Source organism: Microtus oregoni, unplaced genomic scaffold, assembly GCF_018167655.1.
Source record: "Microtus oregoni isolate MIOR12 unplaced genomic scaffold, Mior012 000015F_ref0000493, whole genome shotgun sequence".
Lineage (NCBI taxonomy): Eukaryota > Metazoa > Chordata > Mammalia > Rodentia > Cricetidae > Microtus > Microtus oregoni.
The window spans coordinates 11,467,001-11,488,757 of record NW_024543074.1 but is presented as its reverse complement, the minus strand read 5'-3'; the positions used below and the strand labels follow the sequence as shown (position 1 = coordinate 11,488,757).

At 39.1% G+C, this 21,757-nt stretch overlaps 1 protein-coding gene across 5 annotated transcripts in view; it reads left to right on the top strand.

Moving 5' to 3' along the window:
* Trim37 (tripartite motif containing 37) overlaps positions 1–21,757 on the top strand; it is a 121,040-nt gene that overhangs the window by 12,598 nt on the left and 86,685 nt on the right. For 4 of the 5 annotated variants that reach the window (XM_041664499.1, XM_041664502.1, XM_041664501.1 and 1 more), the window contains exons 6-10: positions 3,067–3,189; positions 4,558–4,681; positions 7,993–8,060; positions 14,137–14,261; positions 19,605–19,655. In XM_041664499.1, coding sequence (XP_041520433.1) covers positions 3,067–3,189; positions 4,558–4,681; positions 7,993–8,060; positions 14,137–14,261; positions 19,605–19,655 — 491 coding nt within the window. The remainder of the gene's footprint in view (positions 1–3,066; positions 3,190–4,557; positions 4,682–7,992; positions 8,061–14,136; positions 14,262–19,604; positions 19,656–21,757) is intronic. The other variant, XM_041664500.1, reaches the window with a different exon arrangement.

Sequence of the window (21,757 nt, the reverse complement as noted above, 5' to 3'; positions counted from 1 at the left end):
GCAGGCAATGCTCTTAACCTCTGAGCCATCTCTCCAGCCCCCCCCCTTTTTTTTTTTGAGACTGGATCTCACTATGTAAGATAGACTAGCCTTAAACTTCAAGGTTTTCTGCTTCAGCGTCCCTAGTCCTGAGATATAGTTATATGGTGTCTGGCTAAAATATTATTTATTTTTTATTTTTATTGAGCTCTACATTTTTCTCTGCTCCCTTCCCTGCCTCTCCCCTCCCCTTCAACCCTCTCCCAAGGTCCCCATGCTCCCAATTTACTAAGGAGATCTTGTCTTTTTTTTACTTCCCATGTAGATTAGATCCATGTAAGTCTCTCTTAGGGTCCTCATTGTTGTCTAGGTTCTCTGGGATTGTGATTTGTGGGCTGATTCTTTTGCTTTTTGTCTAAAAACCACTTATGAATGTGTACATGTGATAATTGTCTTTCTGTGTCTGGGTTACCTCACTCCATATGATGTTTTCTAGCTCCATCCATTTGCCTGCCAAATTCAAGATGTTGTTATTTTGGCTAAAAGATTTTTAAGCCAAGCTACCTTGATCAAGTCTGAAGTATTCATAGTAGCCTTTCTAGAAGCAGCTTTTGCTTAATATCTGTGTTCCATTACTTAATAGTCAATTAAGTCATTTGTATTTAGTACAACAGCATAAATAGGTTGAGACTGAATACAGTAAGAGTTTTTGTTTTGTCTATGTTGGAGATTCAGAACCCCCCATGTGCTAGAAAAAAATGTTCTATCACTTGCCTCTAACCCTAGACTAAAACAATAGATTCTTAGTTTATCTACATCAGTTATTGCCTAACTCATGTTAATTATGAGACTTGATCATTCTGTGGCTATTAGGCTGTGTGTTTTACAGAGACTATGGCAGGCTGAGCTGGTTGAGTAGTGCTCAGTCAGAGAGCTTTGTTTGAGTTTGAATTCTTATGTACTGACTGGAAAAAATTTAAGTACCACAATTTGTTGTCTAAGCTAGTTTTATAAGAGGCTCAAGAGACATCCTCAGAATCAACATTTAAAAATATCCATATCAGGGGCTGGAGAGATGCTCAGAGGTTAAGAACACTGGCTGCTCTTCCAGGGGTCCTGAGTTCAGTTCCCCAGAAACTACATGTTGGCTCACAGCCATCTACAGTGAGATCTTGTGTCCTCTTCTGGCACTCAGGATAAATATGTAATAAATAAATAAATCTTTAAAAAAAAAATCCACATCAGCTGGGAATGGTGGCAAATGCCTTTAATCCCAGAACTCAGGAGGCAAAGATAGGTGCATCTCTGAATTCAAGGCCAGCCTGGTCTACAGAGAGAGTTCCAGGACAGCCAGGGCTACACAGAGTCGTGGGATCTGCAAGGTTACTCAGCAGATCAGTTGTCATTTAGAAAGCCAACCCAACAAAGATTTACACATCTGATGGACGTTGAATTCACGTAGGCATGGCCCATGAAAAATACTGCCTTTTGAATAGCTGGCTGTCTCTAACTGTAGATTCTTTTGTTTGGTAACATGCTTCCCTGCAGTGTATTCTGCACACGTCTTGCACAATATTCCTGTGTTTTGTTAGTAGGATAATTTTCCCCCCAAAACTATAGTTAATGCAAATAAAATAAGACAGTCAAACCTTTTGTCCCACACTGCAGTAAAAAAAACCTTAGAAACCTGTTCTCTATAATTAATTCCATGACAGGACGAATTGGCCAGGCAGAAGTCCTTGTGGAGAGATCACAGGAGGAATTTTCACAGGGTAATTCAGGTTTCTGGCCTTGCTAGATATAAGACCTTCAGAGATTTATAGTGAATTAGGGCGGTATTGCAGGTACGTGTCCTTGTTATATCATAGTCCCTCAAGAAATCAATAGCACCTAAATGATTAATCAAGTCCAGATATTATTTATTAATCACACTTAAAAAATATAAAATAGTACACATATTCTTTGCCTCTTCCTTAGGTCTCTTAATTGGTTTAGTTCCTTCCCTTTTTAGCCTTTGTAGAGGCCCTTTAAGAGGTGGCTGAGAGTTCCTCACGGCTGAAGCTGTGGTTAGCTACAAACCAGCTGATTAAGTTTTGCTACATATCTTCAAAGAATACCTGTGTCCCTGAGAATTTTTCTTGTAGTTTTTTTTCATTCTTAACAAGTTGTTAATGAATGGGTATGCGCACATGTGCGAGAATTAGAGTTGGAATAGGAGTTAAGATAGAGAATTGGAACTAAGAAATTAAAGCAGAACTATAGAGAGACATGACTGGAGCTGCAAACATGTGAGTCTTCCCTCAAGTTAGAGCTATCCTAAGATCCCTTTCATTACTCCGAGGCAACCTAACCGAACCCTGGGAGGAAGTCAGCAGAACTGTGTTCTGCTGTCTTTCGATAACAAAGAAACTCTGTCTTGAGAGGAAAAAAAAATCCGTGGTTCATCAGTTTAGAACACTTGTTGCTCTTGCAGAGGACTGGTTTCAATTCCCAGTCCTACATGATGGCTTATAAGCATCCATAACTCCATCTAAATAACCATCTATAACTCCAGTTCCAGGGCATCTTCTGATCTCTGTGGGGTACCAGGCGTACATGTAGTGTACATACATAGACATTCAGGTAAAACCTTCATACATATAAAATAAATCCAAAACAAAACAAAAAAAATTCACAATTTTTTCTTGGAGACCATGGTGGGATGCTTTTGCTAAACAAAATACCCCTGACAGGGTTTTCTGTGGTGGGCTGTCCTAGAACTCTTTGTAGACCAGGCTAGCCTTGAACTCAAGAGATTCATCTGTCTTTGTCTCCCACGTGGTGGGATTAAAGGTATGTTTTGCCATGACTGATTCCATTATTTTTTTAATGTCTAGTATTTAGATTTTTGATGGATTTACTACATTTTTCTAGGTAATTTTTTTGGGAGCACTGGCTTATGTTAAGAAAATAATGGTGATATAAAAAGATGAAATTCATTTGAAAATATTTACCAGTTTGATTGTTGTCCGTAGCATGCTAAAGAGAAATGTAAATGTAGCTGGAGTGCATGAAACCTCCTCACACTGCTCATATTGACTTCTGTAGCATGGTGGACACACGTTTAAACCTTTGGCAGAAATTTATGAACAGCATGTCACTAAGGTGAATGAAGAGGTAGCCAAACTTCGTCGACGTCTCATGGAACTGATCAGCTTAGTTCAAGAAGTGGTAAGATTACTTTTACATGAGAATAATAACCTTTTTTGATTCTATAATATATATTATATAATTTATATGTTGAAAGTCATATTGCTTATATGTTATATGAGAGTCATATAACTTATATGTCAAGATTTTCAAAGTTCAAAGATTTGATGGGACAATAAACCTCAAATCTCAGTCAGCTTCAAACAGTAGAATTTATACCCATCGCTCTGGCATATAGGGATCAGTTGGAGCCATAGAATTGCCTTTTATTTCTTTCTTTCAAGATCGAATGTATTCTTATTATTGTGTGTACGTGTAACTGTGTGGGTGTACTTTTGCTATGGTGCACATATGGAAGTCAGAGGACAATTTTGTGGATTCTGGGGAGTGAACTTAGGTTGTCAGGATTGCATAGCAACTCCCTTAAGGTTCTGAGCCAATTCTCTAACACAGGAATTGTTCTTTATAGATAGAAAATCAGTAGCAAATTAGAAAAATCTACTTGTTAGAGGGTAAATTGACGTCGAAGTAGTGCTATTATCGACCCTGTGTGTTTGTTGGGGTAGTGGTGCATGCGATGGCCTGAAGTCATCCTCAGGTGTCATTCCTCAGGAGACATCTACTTAGTATTTTGAGACAGGGTCTCTTGGTGTGAATCTGTGGTCAACAATTAGGTGAAGCTGATGGGCCAGCAAACTTTAGAGACCCCCCTCCCCTTCTTTGCCTCTACAGTGCTGACTTTTGAATGTGGATGCTGGTGGTCAAACTTAGGTTTACATACTCATATAGCAAGCACTTCATTAACTGAGCCATCTGTCCAGCCCCAGAATTGACTTCGTAATCATTCAGTATTTAAATCCCCAGCTTTTGGGAGGATTCTGCTTCCAGTGAGTGAAATATTTTAAAACATTTATTTAAAAGAATAAATTTATTTTTTTGTTTTATGTGTATGAATGTTTTGCCTTTGTGTATGTATGTGTACCATGTGCATGCCTGGTGCCCTTGGAGTTCAGAAGTAGGCTTTGGATTTTTTGGAAGTAGAGTTACAGTTGATTATGAGCCGCCATGGCTCATTTTGTGTGTGTGTGTACGTACGTAACGTACGTACGCCTACTATGACCTGTGTTCGGAAGTCAGAGGACATCTTGAAGGAATTGGTTTTTTTCTCTACTACATAGATTCTAGGGATTGTGTTCAGGTTGTCAGGGTGGGTGACAGTCATCTTCACCTCCCAGGTCAACTTTCTGACCCCAAATTTACGGATTTTTTTATATAAGCAGTTTTACCTGTGCAGTACAATTAAAATTTTGGTTATGAATTTTTAAAAAGTAATTAATGGATTTTAAGAGTAATCACAGTGTTTGCATTATGTTCTTGTTTGTCTTCCAGGAAAGAAACGTAGAAGCTGTAAGAAATGCAAAGGACGAGCGCGTTCGGGAGATTAGGAATGCAGTGGAGATGATGATTGCACGATTAGATACGCAGCTGAAGAATAAGCTCATAACACTCATGGGTGAGTGTGTTTTAGTCTGCTGGAGACCATGGTACCCTGACCTTGTTTGTGCTCAGTCTTTAAGGAGTGAATTGATGAGTTGTTAGGACTAAAAGGAATTTTAAGATTATAGGCAACTCCATGCTGTATAATCTGGACTACAAATCTGACTTTTATTGAGAAATTATCAAAAACTTTTTCACAGCCACTGTATGAAAATCCTAGTCTGTGAACCTCAGTGAATAGGTAGCTTTTTTTTTCTTCTATAACTAAGAAAAAAAAATTCACTATCAGTGTCTCTTTTGTTTTATTCTGTCTTCATTAAAAGTGAAATACTGCTGGGTGGTGTTGGTGCAGCACTTGGGAGGCAGAGGCAGGCAGATTTCTGAGTTTGAGGCCAGCCTGGTCTACAAAGCAAGTTCCAGAATAGGCTCTAAAGTTACACAGAGAAACCCTATCTCGAAAAAGCAAAAGCAAAAAGAAGTAGAAGGGCAGAACCAACTCTACATACATAGTAATCCTCAACAAACACCCACACATTACACACGCACACAACCCTCCACACCCCACCCACTCCCACCCCCCACAATTAAAAAAAGATTCCTGCCAGGCAGTGGTGTCACGTACCTTTGATCCCAGCACTTAGGAGGCAGAGGCAGGAAGATCTCGGTGAGTCCCAGAACAGGTAGAACTACACAGAGAAAAACCTGTTTTGTCACCATACCCTCCCCCAAAAGAAAAGACTCCTCTTGTTTAACAAGATGGCTCAGTCAGTAAAGGCCCCGACTGTCAGTCCTGATGATCTCAGTTCAGTTTGCACAGCCTACTTGGTGGAAGGAGAGAACTGACTCCCAAAGTTGCCTCTGACTGCTATACACATGCTGTGGCATGAATGGCCCTTACCTCCCACAATCAAAAAAATTTAAAATTTACCTCTGTTTTTTCTTGGAGACAAGGTCTTACTAGTTTCTGGCTGTTCTGGAATTCACTATGAAGATCAGGCTGGCTTCAAACTCAGAGATGAGATCCACTTCTCCCTGTCTCCTGAGTGCTAGGATTAAAAGCACCACTATGCCTGTTTGGTTAAAAAATAATAATAATATTAAGGCAAATAAGCCACTTAAAGTATTTTTGACTTTTAATATGATTTTGAATAATTACCAAATGCATGCTTGCATGTAGCATTGCCTTTTGTTTATAAGTTTTCCACTTTAATCAACTAAAAATCAAGTATATCAGCAGTTTAGGTTTTTAAAATTTAGTTAAGAAATATATGTGTGTATTTGTGGTATATGCATGTGTGTGTAAACACAGAACTTTGTGTGTGCACATGTAGTGGATAAAGGTTAAAGTTTGGGGTATCCTTCCCAACCCCTTTTTACTATTTTTAACTTTTTAAAGAAGATTTATTTATTTTTAATTTTGTGTGGATATTTGTACATGTTAATGCCGGTGCCCAAAGAATCCAGAAGAGGGCATTTGATTACCCCCACCCGGAGCTGGAGTTGCTAGTTATGAACTGCCCTGACAAGGGTGTTAGGAACCAACCTTGGTCCTCTCCAAGAGCAGCACATACTCTTAACCATTGAGCTCTTTCTCCAGTTTCTCCACCTTACTGTTTTGGGACTGTATTTATATCCATCAGTGAGCCTGGGATGCTGTTTTGGGTGTCCTGACTGATCACTTAGTTCCCAGGGATCTCCTTGTTCCCTTCACCCTCCAGTCCTGGAGTTACAGGCACATACTGCTGTCTTTGCCAGGTCCTAATGCTCCTGGAGCTAGTACTTTCCTCATTGAGCCAGCTCCAAGGTCTCTTGATGTCATAATTGAACAAATTCTTGAATTAGGGTTCTTTTCCAGTTAAATAATTGGCTTTGCCTTTGTGTGGTTTTTAAAATTATTTTTTGTTTTATTTTGTTTTGTTTTTTTTCGAGACAGGGTTTCTCTATGTAGCCCTGACTGTCCTGAATAGTTGCTCAGTAGACCAGGCTGGCCTCAAACTTAGAGATCCTCCTGCTTCTGCCTCCAAGTGCTGGGATTAGAGGCGTGCATCAACATTGCCCAGCTTGAATTACTTTTTTTTTATCATGAAAAGTTATTCTACTTTGTGGTTTTTCTTTCTCTAGGTTTATGGGATGGGATGACTTTGCCTTTTTTTCCCCCCAAGTCAGGGTTTCTCTGTGTATCCCTGGTTGTCCCAGGACTTCCTCTGTAGACCAGGCTGATTTCATATTCACAGAGATCCGCCTACCTCTGCCTCCTGCGTGCTGGGATCAAAAGTGTGTGCCGCCACTGCCCAACTACCCTTTTTTCTTAAAAGACAGACTTTTGTTATAATTTAATGGTAAGCATCTTACATGTTTACTAACTATATCCCTCTTTTAAGTTAAAGTTAAATTTTGGGAAGAAATTTGAGACTAACTGATTGAAGTTGTTATTGTGTCTGCCCAAAGGAGCGTCTAGTCTAGAAAAAAAATGGATGTTCTATTAAAAGCACAGTCTCAGAGTTATGTTTATATTTATTTATTTTGGGATACTACAGATTCAGCCTAAGACTGTCACTGTACATTTCTTCTTTCTTACTATTTAATTTTAGCCAGTGTCTCACATAGCTCAGGTTGGCCTCAAAGTGGCTATATAACCAAGTGTGACCTTGCATTCTTTTTCTTTTTTTTTTTGAGACAGTTTTGTGTGTGTGTGTGTATCCTTGGCTATCTTGGAACTTAATCTGTAGATCAAGCTGGCCTCAAACCTGCCTCTGCCTCCTGAGTTCTGGGATCAAAGGTGTGTACTACCTGCTGATGACCTTGAATTCTTGATCCTTTTGTCTCCATCTCCTGAGTGCTTCTGAAATTAAAAATTTCCCCATACCAGGTTTACACCCAGATGAGCATTAACCTAAAGCTTTGTGTATGCCAGGCAAGCGCTCTGCCAAACTTTAGCCCCACCCCTGTAAACTTTTAAGATAAATTTTGTAGTCCTAAATTGAATTTTGCCTAAAAATAGGGTTACCTTTAATGTTCTTTTTCACAGCTACCCTTTAAAAATAATACATTTTGCGGGGTGGTGGTGGTGCACACCTTTAATCCTAGCACTTGGGAGACAGAGGCTGGTGGATCTCTGTGAGTTCAAGGCCAGCCTGGTCTACAGATTTGAGTTCCAGGACAGCTGGGGCTCCACAGAGAAATCCTTTCTCAAAAACTAAAAGACAATTATATTCAGCCTCTTAAGCTCTAGGAAAGTTATTGGGGTAAGTAATGAAGTTTTGCTCAGTTGCTATCTCCTTAAGTCTGTAGTCAACCTGAATGTTGTTTTTTTGCTCTTTTAAACAGGTCAGAAGACATCTCTTACTCAAGAAACAGAGCTGTTGGAATCTTTACTTCAGGAGGTAGAGCATCAGGTGATGAAATACATTTGTTTATGTGCTGCTGAGTGAGCATTAAATATTAAATAGAATGAAATAAATAGTCTTTGCTGAGCATGGATTATACAACTGTAATCTCTGGGAGGCTGAGATAAAAGGACCATGAGTTTGATTCCAGCCTATACTATATATAACTTTTGAGGCCATCCTAGTCACAAAGTAAGTACCTAGACTTCATCTCAAAAAATAATATGTATTTATCTTTATTCCTATTCTGTCTGTCTGTCTCCCTATCTACTTATGTATGTATTCATCCATCTATCTTCATTTGTTGATTCATTGATTCATTGATATCATACTGTGGCTTAAGATGGCCTCAGACTTTTGGCACACCTGCCTTTGTTTTCTGAGGGATTTGATCACAAGGTATGGTGAACCGAATGAGATGTCTCATATCGTTAGGCATTTGAATTAGTCCATGGTTGGTAGTGCTGTTTGGGGAGGCTTAGGAGGTGTGTCCTTACTGGATTAAATGTATGACTTATGGTGGACTTTGAAGTTTATTTCATTTAAAATATTTATTTATTTATTTTTTTACCACTATACAAACGAGGATTAAAATATTTATTTATTTATTTATTTTGTATATAATATTCTATCTGTGTGTATGCCTACAGGCCAGTAGAAGGCACCAGACCTCATTACAGATGGTTGTGAGCCACCATGTGGTTGCTGGGAATTGAACTCAGGACCTTTGGAAGAGCAGGCAATGCTCTTAACCGCTGAGCCATCTCTCCAGCCCCTGGACTTTGAAGTTTAAAGACTTCCACCAACCTCTCACTCTCACCTGTGTTTGCTCTGTCTGCTTCCTGTTTGTGATTGGAGATGTGAGTGCCCAGCCCTCAGCTTCTAGCTCTAATTGCCAGGCCTTCCTGCTGTCATGCTTGCCTGTCGTGTTGGTGATGAACTGTTCTCTCTCTGGAACTATAAACCCCAAAGGAAACCCTCCCTTTTATAAGTTTCCTTGGTCATGGTGTTTTATAACAGCATTCGAAAAGTAACTAATACACAAGGGTAAGATACTGTGCTCTATTTTAAAATATTCCCCTCATCCGGATGGTGGTGGCACACACCATTAATCCCAGGATTTGGAAGGCAGAGGCAGGTGGGTTTCTGAGAGTTTGAGATCAGCTTGGTTTATAGAACCCTGTCTTGGAAAAAAAAAATTCCCCCAGACCTTTAGCTGGAGTAATGGGAAAGGAGGAGATAGAAACTATGGCATCAAAAGATTGTGTGCTGTAGTGGAATTTTTTTTTTTTTTTTTTTTTTTGTAGAGAAGGTACCACTACCATGCCTGGCTAGAATTGCTTTTTGTTGGGAATAGCCCACAGACATTTGCAAATTTATAAAAGGTAAAATTTTTCCATATGACTTAAATGATAGCTTTAAGATAGATGATTATTGCCATTTACCTAAATGTATTGATTTTTCCCTTAAACTTAGCATTGAGAAAATACCTGTTGTGTTTAGATAATAGGTATGGCTTTAGATTTGAAAAATATTTTTTTAAATATTTATTTATTTATTATGTATATAATACTCTGTGTGTGTGACTGCAGGCCAGAAGAGGGCACCAGACCTCATTACAGATGGTTGCGAGCCACCATGTGGTTGCTGGGAATTGAACTCAGGACCTTTGGAAGAGCAGGCAATGCTCTTAACCTCTGAGCCATCTCTCCAGCCCCAGATTTGAAAAATATTTTAAATACATGTGTGGGTATATGCATGTGAGTGCTGGTGCCTGTGGAGGCCAGAAGGGAGCGTCAGATCCCCTGCTGTATTTATAGGTGGTTGTGAGCCACCCAGTGCGGGTGCTGAGAACTTTACTTTGTACTTCTGCAAGAGCAGTATGCACTTTTTAACTGCTGAGATGACTCTCCAGCCCCATTTTAGATGTTTGGGATATACCAGTGAACAAAATGGCAAAAATTCTTGCCTCATCAAATTTATTGGGATCAGTTAAGCATAGCAGAGTAAATAAAACATATCTCATAAATACTGTTACATTCACTTTACTCAAATTTGTTTTTTTTCTAATGCTTGTGTTTTAAAGGTGTGTGTGTGTGTGGTAGGTGTATATTTGATTGTTCACATGGTTCTAATAGTTGAACTCTGGTAAGAGTGGTAAGCACTTCTACTAGTGAGCCACCTCACTGGCCTAGATAGAAATGCTTGTGTTTTTCTGTGTACCTGTTATGCAGCTGCCCCCCAGGGGTCTCTTTAATGGAAATTTTCTTCTTTTCTTGTGTTGAATCTTTATTTCTTGGTTCCTGTGGCTACTATAGACTTGGTTTATTCATTTGCTTTGGTTTTGCACTTCCAGTAGCTTCCCAGGATAGCTAATCAGAATGAACCTTTTATTGCATGTCTGAAAACATTTTTATTTTGTCGTTATACTTGATTGACAGTTTGGTTAGTATTTAGTACTCTTATTTTCTTCTCAGTACTCTCATTCTTGTTAGTTTTTTTGTTTGAGACGGGCTCTTGATACATACCTAAGTCCATGGTATCCTGGAACTTGCCGTATAGCACAGAAGGCTCTCCCTCTCATGATCCCCTTGTAATTTCTATTTGTCTGTGATTGATGGTGATATTTTCTTATGTTTACTTGCCGTCCATATTTGTTAAGTTCTCTTTAAATCTTTGGCCTATAATTTTATTTTCTTTCTTTTGTTTTTTTTTTTAATTTTATTTATTTATTAAGTATACAATGTTCTGCCTCCATGTATTCCTGCAGGCTAGAAGAGGCACCAGATCTCATTACAGATGGTTGTGAGCCACCATGTGGTTGCTGGGAATTGAACTCAGGACCTCTGGAAGAGCAGCCAGTGCTCTTAACTGCTGAGCCATCTCTCCAGCCCCCTTTTGTTAAGTTTTTATAACTCTTTCTTGTTTATCTCAGCTAGAGTTATGTTAACTTTTTGTTACTTGGACAAACTAAGAGAAAGAAAGGCCTATTTTCACACTGTTTCAGAAGGTCCTGGACCAGCGCCTCTGTTGCTTTGGAGGTCATAGCAAGGCAGTATGTACATCATGGTGCAAGAAACACGTTTAACTTGCAGTGGGAATGAAGAAAGTGGCCAGAGTTCCAATATGCCCTTCAAGATATGGTCTAACCTTGATCCATTGGGCTTCACCCTTTCCTTCTTTCCTTCCTTCCTTCCTTCCTTTCTTTCTTGCTTTATGTACTTTGGGGTTTTGCCTGCTTGTATGCCTGTGAGAATGCCAGATCCCCTGGGATTGGGGTTAGAGTGAACTGCCATGTAGATGCTGGGAACTGAACCCAGGTCCTTTGGAAGATAGCCAGTGCCTGAGCCATCTCTCTAGGCCCAGGCTTCACCTCTTAAGTGTTTTGTCACCTCCAGTAGCTCTATAGGTTGGTGACATTCTGTAGTACCTGCCCCTTTGAGTAAATTGAATATCATCCATAGAGAACTTTAAAGTTGTATTTGTTTGCTATAGCTGGAATGACAGAATCCCACTGAATGGGATCTTGAACAACAGAAATCTTCTCATAATTCTAGATTCAGGCAGTTCAAGACCAAAGCGCTATTGGGTTTTGTTTTCTCTGAGGTTTCACAGAAATATTTGTGAGCTCTGGTTGCTCATTTTAGCTTAATCAGCTCATCTTCATATATAATTGAGGACTAGAGGTTTGAGCCCACATCATATAAAATTGTAGATGATAAAAGATACAGTTCAGTCCATAATAATACACAGGTGTTGTTGTTGTGTTTTTGTTGTTGTTGTTGTTCTTTTTTTGAGACAGCAATAGCTGTATTGAACTCACTCTGTAGACCAGGCTGGCCTTAAACTCACAGAGATCCTCCTGCCTCTGCCACCCGAGTGCTGGGATTAAAGGTGTGCGCCACACTGCCTGGCCAATAATACATAGTTTTTCAAAGCTGCCTCATGATCTTTATAAAAAGCCAGTTGAAACAAGCAGTGGTGATACTATTCCAAATTGTAGTGTAAAGTGCTAGAACTTCAGACTGGTTTTTCTGAATTCAAAATCCATAGTCTTTTTTTTTTTCTCAATTCATTTTATATATCAACCACATTTCCCCCTACCTTCTCTATTCAGAGAGGGTAAGGCCTCCCACTGGGAGTCAAAGCTTGGCATACCAAATTGAAGCAGGACCAAGCCCTTCCTCGTTGCATCAAGGGTATTGGCTTTAAAAAACTAGTTCATGCACCAGGCATAGATCCTGGTCACACTGCCAGCAACCCCACAGAAAGACCAAGGTACACAACTGCCACCCACATTCAGAGGCCTAGTTTGGTCGCCTGCAGGCTAGATTTCATTATAGATGGTTGTGAGCCACCATATGGTTGCTGGGAATTGAACTCATGACCTCTGGAAGAAGAGTCATTGTTCTTAACCTCTGAGCCATCTATCTAGCTCTCTAGCCCACATTTCTCATTCTTTATCTCTGACTTTAATATTTTAAGAACTGATAAGATTGGTGTGTGATATATGTGTATGACATTAGCATTTCTAGAGGCCACATTTAATTAGAAATGCTTGTTGTTAAAAGAGTATCTGCTCATTAATATATAAAGTAGTTTAACTGTATCAGTGTGAAAATATATTCGCAGTTGCTTTTTACTTAACCCTAAAATAGGAGAGATTTTATTAAAATCCCATAAATTTAATGATTTAGTTGCTAAATTGCAAAGAAGCCTAGAGTTTGCAGTTTAATTTTTCAAACCCACTTTGCAATTTAAATTTTTTCTTCAAATTTATTTTATATGTATGTGATAATTTCTGCTTGTGTATGTACCACGTGTGTGCCTGGTACCAAGGAAGCCAGAAGAGAGTGCCAGATCTCCTGTAACTGGAGCTATAGAAAATTGTGAACCACCTTGTTGGTGTTGGGAACTGAACCTGGGTCCTCTGCCAGACCGAATGCTCTTTAACACAGAACCAACTCTCTAGTTCCTATTATATTTATTTTTAGGTAGAGTCTCATGTAAGCACAGACTGATCTCAGTTTCCTCATAGAACTGTAGGATATCATTGAATTTCTAATCCTTTACCTCCCAAGTGTGTGCTCAGCTCTGGTTAAACCTAGGGCTCCTTGCATGCTAGGCAAGAACTATTACCAGCCCAGTTACATTTCTGCTCCTGAAAGTTATTATTTTCTTTTTTTCTTTTTCTTTTTTGGATTTTCAAGACAGGGTTTCTCTGTGTAACAGTCCTGGCTGTCCTGGAACTCACTTTTGTCGATCAGGTTGGCACAGAGATCTGCCTGCATCTGCTTCCTGAGTGCAAGAATTAAAGGCATGCACCACCAAGGCCTGACTATTTTATTCTTAATTTAATTTTTTCACTAAATAACCAGATTAGCTTTGTAATTATTCACTGTTTTTAATGTTATTTTTAATATATTTTAATTAAAATATAATTATTTATATTATAATTAAATATAATCACTTGCCTCTTTTCCTTTGTTTCTTCCATTTTCATCCTCTCTCATGTCTCTTCCCTTCTACTACCAAGCTTCCCCACATTGGTAACTCCTTTTTCTTTGTTATATAAAACACATTCTGTTGAATACATTTTTGTTGTTTGTGTGTATGACTTCAGGACTGAACTTTGTATTGAAAAGCCATTTAGGGGGCTGATCCCTTGGAGAGGCTAATTCTTCTCAACTGTCTTTAGTTTCCTGGCTGCTCTGAAACTGACTATGTAGACTAGGCTAGCCTTGAATTCACAGATATCTGCTTGTCTCTATCTTCCAAGGAATAAGATTAAAGGTATGTACCACCACATCTGGCCTCAATTTTTCTTAATTAAAATTCTTTTATTTATTTGGGAGAAGGTTTTACTGTGTAGGCCTGGCTGACCTGGATCTTGATATGTAGACCCAGACTGGCCTGGAACTGCTGTGTGGACCAGTTTGGCATAAAACTCAAACAATTCTTCTTCCTTTGTATCCCAAGTTCTGGGATTAAAGGTACAGGCTTCCACACCTGACCCATTAGAAAATTTTGAAGTGCCATTGAAGAATATTTTTGTTGGTTGAGATACTGTTTTTTCCTCCCACAGTTGCGGTCTTGCAGTAAGAGCGAGCTGATATCTAAGAGCTCAGAGATCCTAATGATGTTTCAGCAAGTTCACCGAAAACCCATGGCATCCTTTGTTACTACACCTGTTCCACCAGACTTTACCAGGTATAACAGTTTTAAAATTTTATTTCCATTTTAAGTTTGAATATATAAAGGTATGCACTTGAATAAGCTATTTTTTTCTTTTCCTTTCATTTTCCTTTCTTTTTATTAAGCAGATCAAATATAGATTTATTAAGGAAACATGAGAAAATATCCTGGAGAATGGAAGTGGCTTCAAGAGATACCAAATAAACTATTTTTCTCAACTCATTAAGAAATAGTCTCATATAGCCAAGGGTAGTCTTAATTAAACTCACTAAGTAACTGAGGCTGGACTTGAACTTCTGATTCTCCTATGTCCACCTCCTAAGTGTTGGGGTTACAGGTGTGTGCTAACATTACTAGCTATCCATCTCCTTTTAAGGTACTGTTAATAATTACAGTGATATAATCTGGTAAACTCATAAATCTGATCTCAAAACGAAAGGCCTCTGAGATGTCCCAGTGGGTAAAGGCTCTTTTACTTCATGTCCTGAACTGGTTTACCAGAATCTACTTGGTGGAAAGAAGAGCATAACTTTTAAGACTGTGATGGCGTCACACTTTTGGTTGTAAAGGGAAACTGAAAGGGAATTAGAATGTTTCTTTAATTAAAGCTCCATTTTCCATAGAAAACAACTATCTTACTGACTTCACGGGTGTCTACACTTCCTGTCTTTCCTTTGTATGTGTGTTAGGAAGTGATTTCTTAGTGCTGTGGTGCTCTTGAGGGCCAGAGGACAGCTTTGATCTAAGGAATTGAATTCTGAGGGTCTGGTTTGGCAGTAAGGGCCTTTACTGCTGTGCCCCCTTGAAGGCCCTAGTCATCCTTTATTTGCCTTTTTTTTTTTTTTTTGATTTTTCGAGACAAGGTTTCTATGTGGTTTTGGAGCCTGTCCTGGAACTAGCTCTTGTAGACCAGGTTGGTCTCGAACTCACAGAGATCCGCCTGCCTCTGCCTCCTGAGTGCTGGGATTAAAGGCGTGCGCCACCACCGCCCGGCTTTATTTGCCTTTTAAATTAATGTGTATCTTATTAATCAAAACTTAAAATCAGATAGGATACCAAAAAGTTACAAAGGTGACTTAGTATCTCCAGATTTTAAGTTAAGTGGAAGGAAGCAATAGAAAAAGCTTGCAGCTGGTTGGTGGTGGGGCACGCCTTTAATCCTAGTACTTAGGAGGCAGAGGCAGACACATCTGTTAGTCCAAGGCCAATCTAGAATACAAAGTGAGTTCTAGGACAGCCAGGACTGTTTGTTACACAGAGAAGCCCTGTCTCAAAAACAAACAAAAAAGCATGAGATAAAACCGGACTTGCTGAACATAGCGGACAATGAGGACTACTGAGAACTCAAGAACAATGGCAATGGGTTTTTGATCCTACTGCACGTACTGGCTTTGGGTGAGCCTAGGCAGTTTGGATGCTCACCTTACTAGACCTGGATGGAGGTGGGTGTTCCTTGGACTTCCCACAGGTCAGGGAACCCTGATTGCTCTTCGAGCTGATGAGGGAGGGGGACTTGTTGGGGGAGGGAGAGGGAAATGGGAGGCGGTGGGGGGAGGAGGCAGAAATCCTTAATAAATAAATAAATTAAAAAAAAACAAACAAAAAACAAAAGAAAAAGAAAAAAAAGTTTGCAATCTTGGTACCTTTTTTGATTTTTCAGTTTGGGCCAATTCTTCAAATTCCTTTCAACACCATATGTAGAGTGACACTGTGTCATTAAACTATTAAAAATGAATTTTTATTACTCCAGAGACAAGGTTTTATTGTGTAGTCTTCACAGGTCTAGAACTTGCTGTATAGAGCAGGCTAGTCTCCCTCTGCCTCTTGGGTGCTAGAATTAAGTCCGTGCACTACACCTAGTTTAGATTAGTGGTGTTCTTTTCGTTTTCGTTTTTGCTGTATCCTTGGCTGTCCTCAAACTCAACAGAGATCCATCTTCTGCCTCCTGAGTGCTGGGATTAAAGGTGTGCAACACCATTTCCCAACTAACTGGTTCTTATCAGCATAACCATCATTTGGGATTCTCTTAAAAATTGTCCGGTGGTGGCACACACCTTTAATCCCAGCATTCAGGAGGCAGAAGCAGTCGGACCTCTGTGAGTTCAGGGACAGTCTGTTCTACAGAGTGAGTTCCAGGATAGTCAAAAGCTACACAGAGGAAACCCTGTCAGGGTTGCAGGGGAAGAGAGAGATGGCTGAACGGTAAACAGAGCAGAATTTCATCCACATGACCCTAGTTGAGTTCCCTGCCCCATATCAGATGGTTCATAGCTACTTTTGATGCCAATCTCAAGGGAGCAGTGTCCTTTCCCTGTGCTTTTTTTCTCTGAACCTCTTCCAGGCAGCTCTGCTGATCTCCAGGAAGAGTGACTCTCCAGGTTCTGTTGTTTACTCTTGGAAGGAAGAGGCCTAGTGAATCTGGTCAGTTACAGGGACTTCCTGAAGCTATTTGGAATTATTACTCTGTTTTAAGGCACTTTCCTGGGGGATGTAATATCTCAATTTTGGAGGAAATTGCTGCATGACACTGCATCTGCCCTGGAAGAGCCTTGTCATGAGGCCGGCTAGTCGTGAAGCTTTAATTTTTTTGTTTGTTTGTTTTTAATACTTTATAGAGTGTAGTGCTGCACACTCTTAAAATCTCAGCACTTGGGAGACTGAAACAGGATGATTGATTATCCTGGGCTATGTGAAACTCTATCAGAAAAACAAAACTCATAAAAGAATGTTCTGTGTGTATATGAATGAAAATTTTACCTTGTTTAGACAAGGAAGTGATTTCAGCCAGAATTTAAAGCGTTGTTTATTATCAGGCATTGTAATGAGAAAACAGCTTAGGTGTCCTCAGAGAGGACATAAAGATAGAGGAGACTGTCAGTCTATAGTCAGGTTTAGATATCTGGGAGGGATGGTCAAGTTGGAAAGGGAAACTAGATTTTATGCAGCCCTTTGTTCGTGGTGATCTGATAAAGTTAGTGATCTAAACATTTAAAGGTATGTTACTTGCAGATTGCCAGGATAGAGATAGTTTGAGGCTACTTTCCCATACTCTGTGAAAACAGATGAATTGACACTCCTATGGTGTGAATCTGTTTATAAGGACCAGAGTCATTTCAGGAGGACAGATAAGGGAACTGATGAAAAGCTAAAGCAGTGCTCAGACAGAGATCCTAAGATCAAGGATCTATGCTCTATGCTGTGCAACCTGTCTTTACTGAAGTTCCATAGCACTAATCCTTTACACTACTTGTGTGTGGAACTTTGTGTATTCAGAAATACACATGTTCTGTGCTGGTGGGTTTCTGGCAACAGGACACAAATATAGATATAGCTGGGAAGTGGGAGTTAAGTTGAGAAAATTTTTCTTTGTCATTGGCCTCTTTAGGACATTTTCTTGGTTAATAATTGATGTGAGAGAGTCTTGGCTACTGGGTGGTGCCACCCCTTGGCAGGTCGTCTTGGTGGTCTAAGAGCAAGCTGAGTGAGCCATGGGGAGCAAGGCAATAAGCAGCACTCTCCATAGCCTCTGTGTTAGTGCTGCCTTCCAGGTTCCTGCCCTGAGTTTTCTGCCTTGATTTTCCTCAGAGATGGAGTAAAATTGTAAGCTCAATAAAACTCTTTCCCAAGTTGCTCTTGGTCATGGTGTTTATTACAGCAATAGAAACCATTAAGACATAGAGAAATATCTCAGTCTCCAAATAAATGAATTTTTTGTGCTCTGAATCTGGCTCACAGCAAAGACAACACATATCAATGGAATAAGCACATAACATAGCAAAAGAAACAGCATATAGATCAGACAACAGGATAAAGTGTTTACATTTTGGGGGATATAGTGAATTGGTTGGTAAAATGACCAACATATGATTATATATTATTTTGGGTGATAGCCAAAAACATTTCTTTAGGTTGAAATTTGAAAACTGTTTTTGAGATGATCCCTTTAGAGTTCTCATTAAGTTTATGGTCTTTTAAAAAAATTTTCCAGGTACTAATTGCATTGGTCTCACTAATTGAGGTTTTATATGTTGAGTGATAGAATACATAATTGGGAAACACTAGAGCAGGCCTCTGCATATTTGACTTCTTATGAAGGAGTAGGCAGGAATCATCAGGCACAGATCCATAGAGATGTGGCTGGCATGTGTGCCTTCTAAGAAGTGCCAACAGCTGCCTAGGGATTTTATAGGAGTGCTTGAGAAGGTCAATTTGGATAGATACTATGGATAACACTCATAGGACAAAGTACATCTTCTTGCTCTGGAAAATATGTGATATATAGATAATTTCCTCTTTTATTGTTTTTGGGATAGGGCCTTATATAACCTAGGCTAACCTCAAACTTGCTATTTAAGTGAGGCTAGATTTCTGCTGCTACCTTTACCTTCTAAGAGCTGCATGCATGATTGCCTTATCAACTTTTGATAAATTTTAGAATTTTTTTTATTTGTACTAAACATGTTCTGGCAAATCACAAATTACTGTAGATATAGTCTTATCTGAAGGTATGGTGAAAATGATTTTCAGTCTATTTTGTTCAATTTATAATCATACCAAACTTATGGCAACATATTATAATGTTGTATATATTACAATTTTATGTTAAATGATGTTTTAATGACAGTGCCACAAACTATCCACATGGTCTCAGGGTAGTTGACTGCAAGATATATTATCCTCTCGCTCATCCTATGTTTACAGGTTAGTTCTTTTTAGAGAAGATTATATGGAATTTAGACTAATTGATGTCATCCTACCTTTCCAAGAATGTCTTACTGTGCTAACCCATATCAGTTATCCCCTCAATTATATATTCTAATCTTATAATAAAAGTGTAGGAAAGCTATAGCCATAGCTCAGTGATAGAGTTGATAGAGTTATTGCCTGACATGCTTGAGGGTTCCAATAAAATAACCAAAATGTATAGGGGGTATTTGCTAGTAAATAAGCTTGAAGTAAATATTTGTTGTATTTTCATTCTAATTAGAAACTCGTTATGGTTTATGAACTGCTTTGATTTAATGCTCTGTTTAATCAAGATTTTGAAATATTTTATAGGTACTATCAAGTTTTCAAGATAATTCCAAGGAACTTACTTTTTAAAAATTTTTTATTTTATTTCATTTTTATTTTCGAGACAGGGTTTCTCTGTAGCTTTGGAGCCTATCCTGGAACTAACTCTATAGACCAGGCTGGCCTCGAACTCACAGAGGTCTACTGCCTCTACCTCCTGAGTGCTGAGATTAAAGGTGTTAGCCACCACAAACAAAGCTTTTTTTTTTTTACTTTATTTTTAAACTAAATGTAAATTGTAAATTAAGGTCATTGATTTTTTTTTTTTCCTTTTGTTCTTTTTAGTGAATTGGTACCATCTTATGATTCAGCTACATTTGTATTAGAGAACTTCAGGTAAGAGGTTTTAAGAATTCTGGGTTTTTCTTGTGTATTTGTGTGCAGAAGTAAGAGACAAGTGGTCTTATGTGGTAAGAATGAGCTAATGAGGTCCCTGACTAAAGTTTCCTGTTAGAAGCAGAGCTGGTCTGGAGAGCCCATGCTGGGCTTCATTTCTTATCTCAGAGGGAAGACATGCTTGCACGTAGAACTGCATGTGGTGATGCACACCTTCAGTCCCTCTACTCTGGAGCAAGGGGCAGTCAGATCTCTAAGTCTGAGGATAGTCTGGTCTACATAACAAGTTCCGGGACAGTCAGGACTACAAAGAGAAACCCTGTCTCAAAAAACAGTGAGAAAAATGCATATAGATAATGAGTTATCTTGGTTATGTAAGATTCAATCTAAAGCAAAATGTATTTCTGTTTCATGTATACATTATAACATATAACCTGAAGGTAATTTCATAGAGTATCTTCAATGGCTGTGCATGAAGTTGGGAATACATTTTTCTACTTGATGACCTCCTTGTTCGATTTCTTTTGGTTTTTCGAGACAGGGTTTTTCTGTAGCTTTGGAGCCTGTCCTGGACCTAGCTCTTGTAGGTTAGGCTGCCCTTGAGTTCACAGAGATCCGCCTGCCTCTGCTGCATGTGACAGTACTGCCAGGCTCTTTGTTAGATCTTTAAAGTTTGTTTTTTTGAGATGGGGTTTCTCTGTGTAGCCCTGGTTGCCTGCATTTTATTCTGTAGACCAGGCTTGCCTAGAACTCAGAAATCTGCCTTCCTTTACATCTTGAAGACTATGATAAAAGGTGTGTGCCACCCTTGCCAGCTTTATAAATATATTTTTAAATTTTACTTTGTTTTATGTGTATGGGTGTTTTGCCTTTGTTTGTGTATGTGCACCATGTGGATACTTGGTGCCATGGATGCCAGAAGAAACCATCAGATCTCCTGGAATTAGAGCTGCTGTGCTGGGAATTGAACTTGAGTTCTCCGGTAGAGCAGCAAGTGTTCCTAACTGCTGAGCTATCTCTCCAGTTGCAAAGGAATTTTTTGTTACTGTTTCTGTTTTTCGAGACAGAGTTTCTAGGTGTAACAGCCCTGGCTGTCCTGGAACTGTATAGACAGGATTTCACTATATACCCAGCTAACCTTGGAACTTCCTATGTAGACCAGATTGGAATTAAAGGAATGCACCATCGTACTGGTCTAGAAGTAAATATATGAAATCACAAAGACTATAAGAGACTTCAAGGACAGGACAAAAAAGGGAACTTAAAATATGAGATCTTTGAGAAATACTTGGAATAGGTGTGCTGGTATCTAAAAAGCCATACTTGTGCCATCTGTTTTTCCCCTGTGGTGGGGATGGGTGGTGGTGGTATGTGTGTTTAGTATATGCTTGTATGGCTTCATGTGTGGAGGTCAGAAGACATCCTTAGGTGCTACCCATCCTTTTTGTTTTTAAATTCTGTGTATGTGTCTGTCTGTGAGTATATACAAGTGTGAGTGCAGTTTTCAAGGAGTCCCGGAAAGGGTGCCAGAGTCCTTGGAACTGTTATAAACTACTTAATACAGGTGCTAGAAACTGCACTTAGATATTCTGAAAGAACAATAAATGTCCTGGAGTCTTCCCAAATGCATTAGGCTGGCAGACCATCAAGACTCGGATGCATCTGCCTCCATTTTCACAGTTTGGACATTGCCAGTGCAAGCCACCATTCCTAGCAGCTTTTAACTTAGTTTGTGGGGATTGATTTAAGTACTTGTGCTTGCGGAAGGCCTTAACTGAGTTGCCTCCTCAGCTCATTTTCTCTGTTTTTAATGGTGTAGTTTTGTAGCTAAAAATCTTGCTGAATTTCCCCTACAAATATTAAGGGTTGACACGCATTCTTATTTCTCCATTAAAAAAATATGCTATACAGAAATTATCTGTTTCGTTTGTTTAATAATTTTTGGTGCTTAATATTGAGCTAAGACTGCACATGCTAAACACATGCTGTACCATTAAGTTATTCTCCCATGTTTTGTAAAGAATGCTTACTGAAGCAGAATTAAATTTGGAATACTTAGTGGTACTCTGTTTTCCCTTAAATGGCAATTTTTGAGTTTTTGT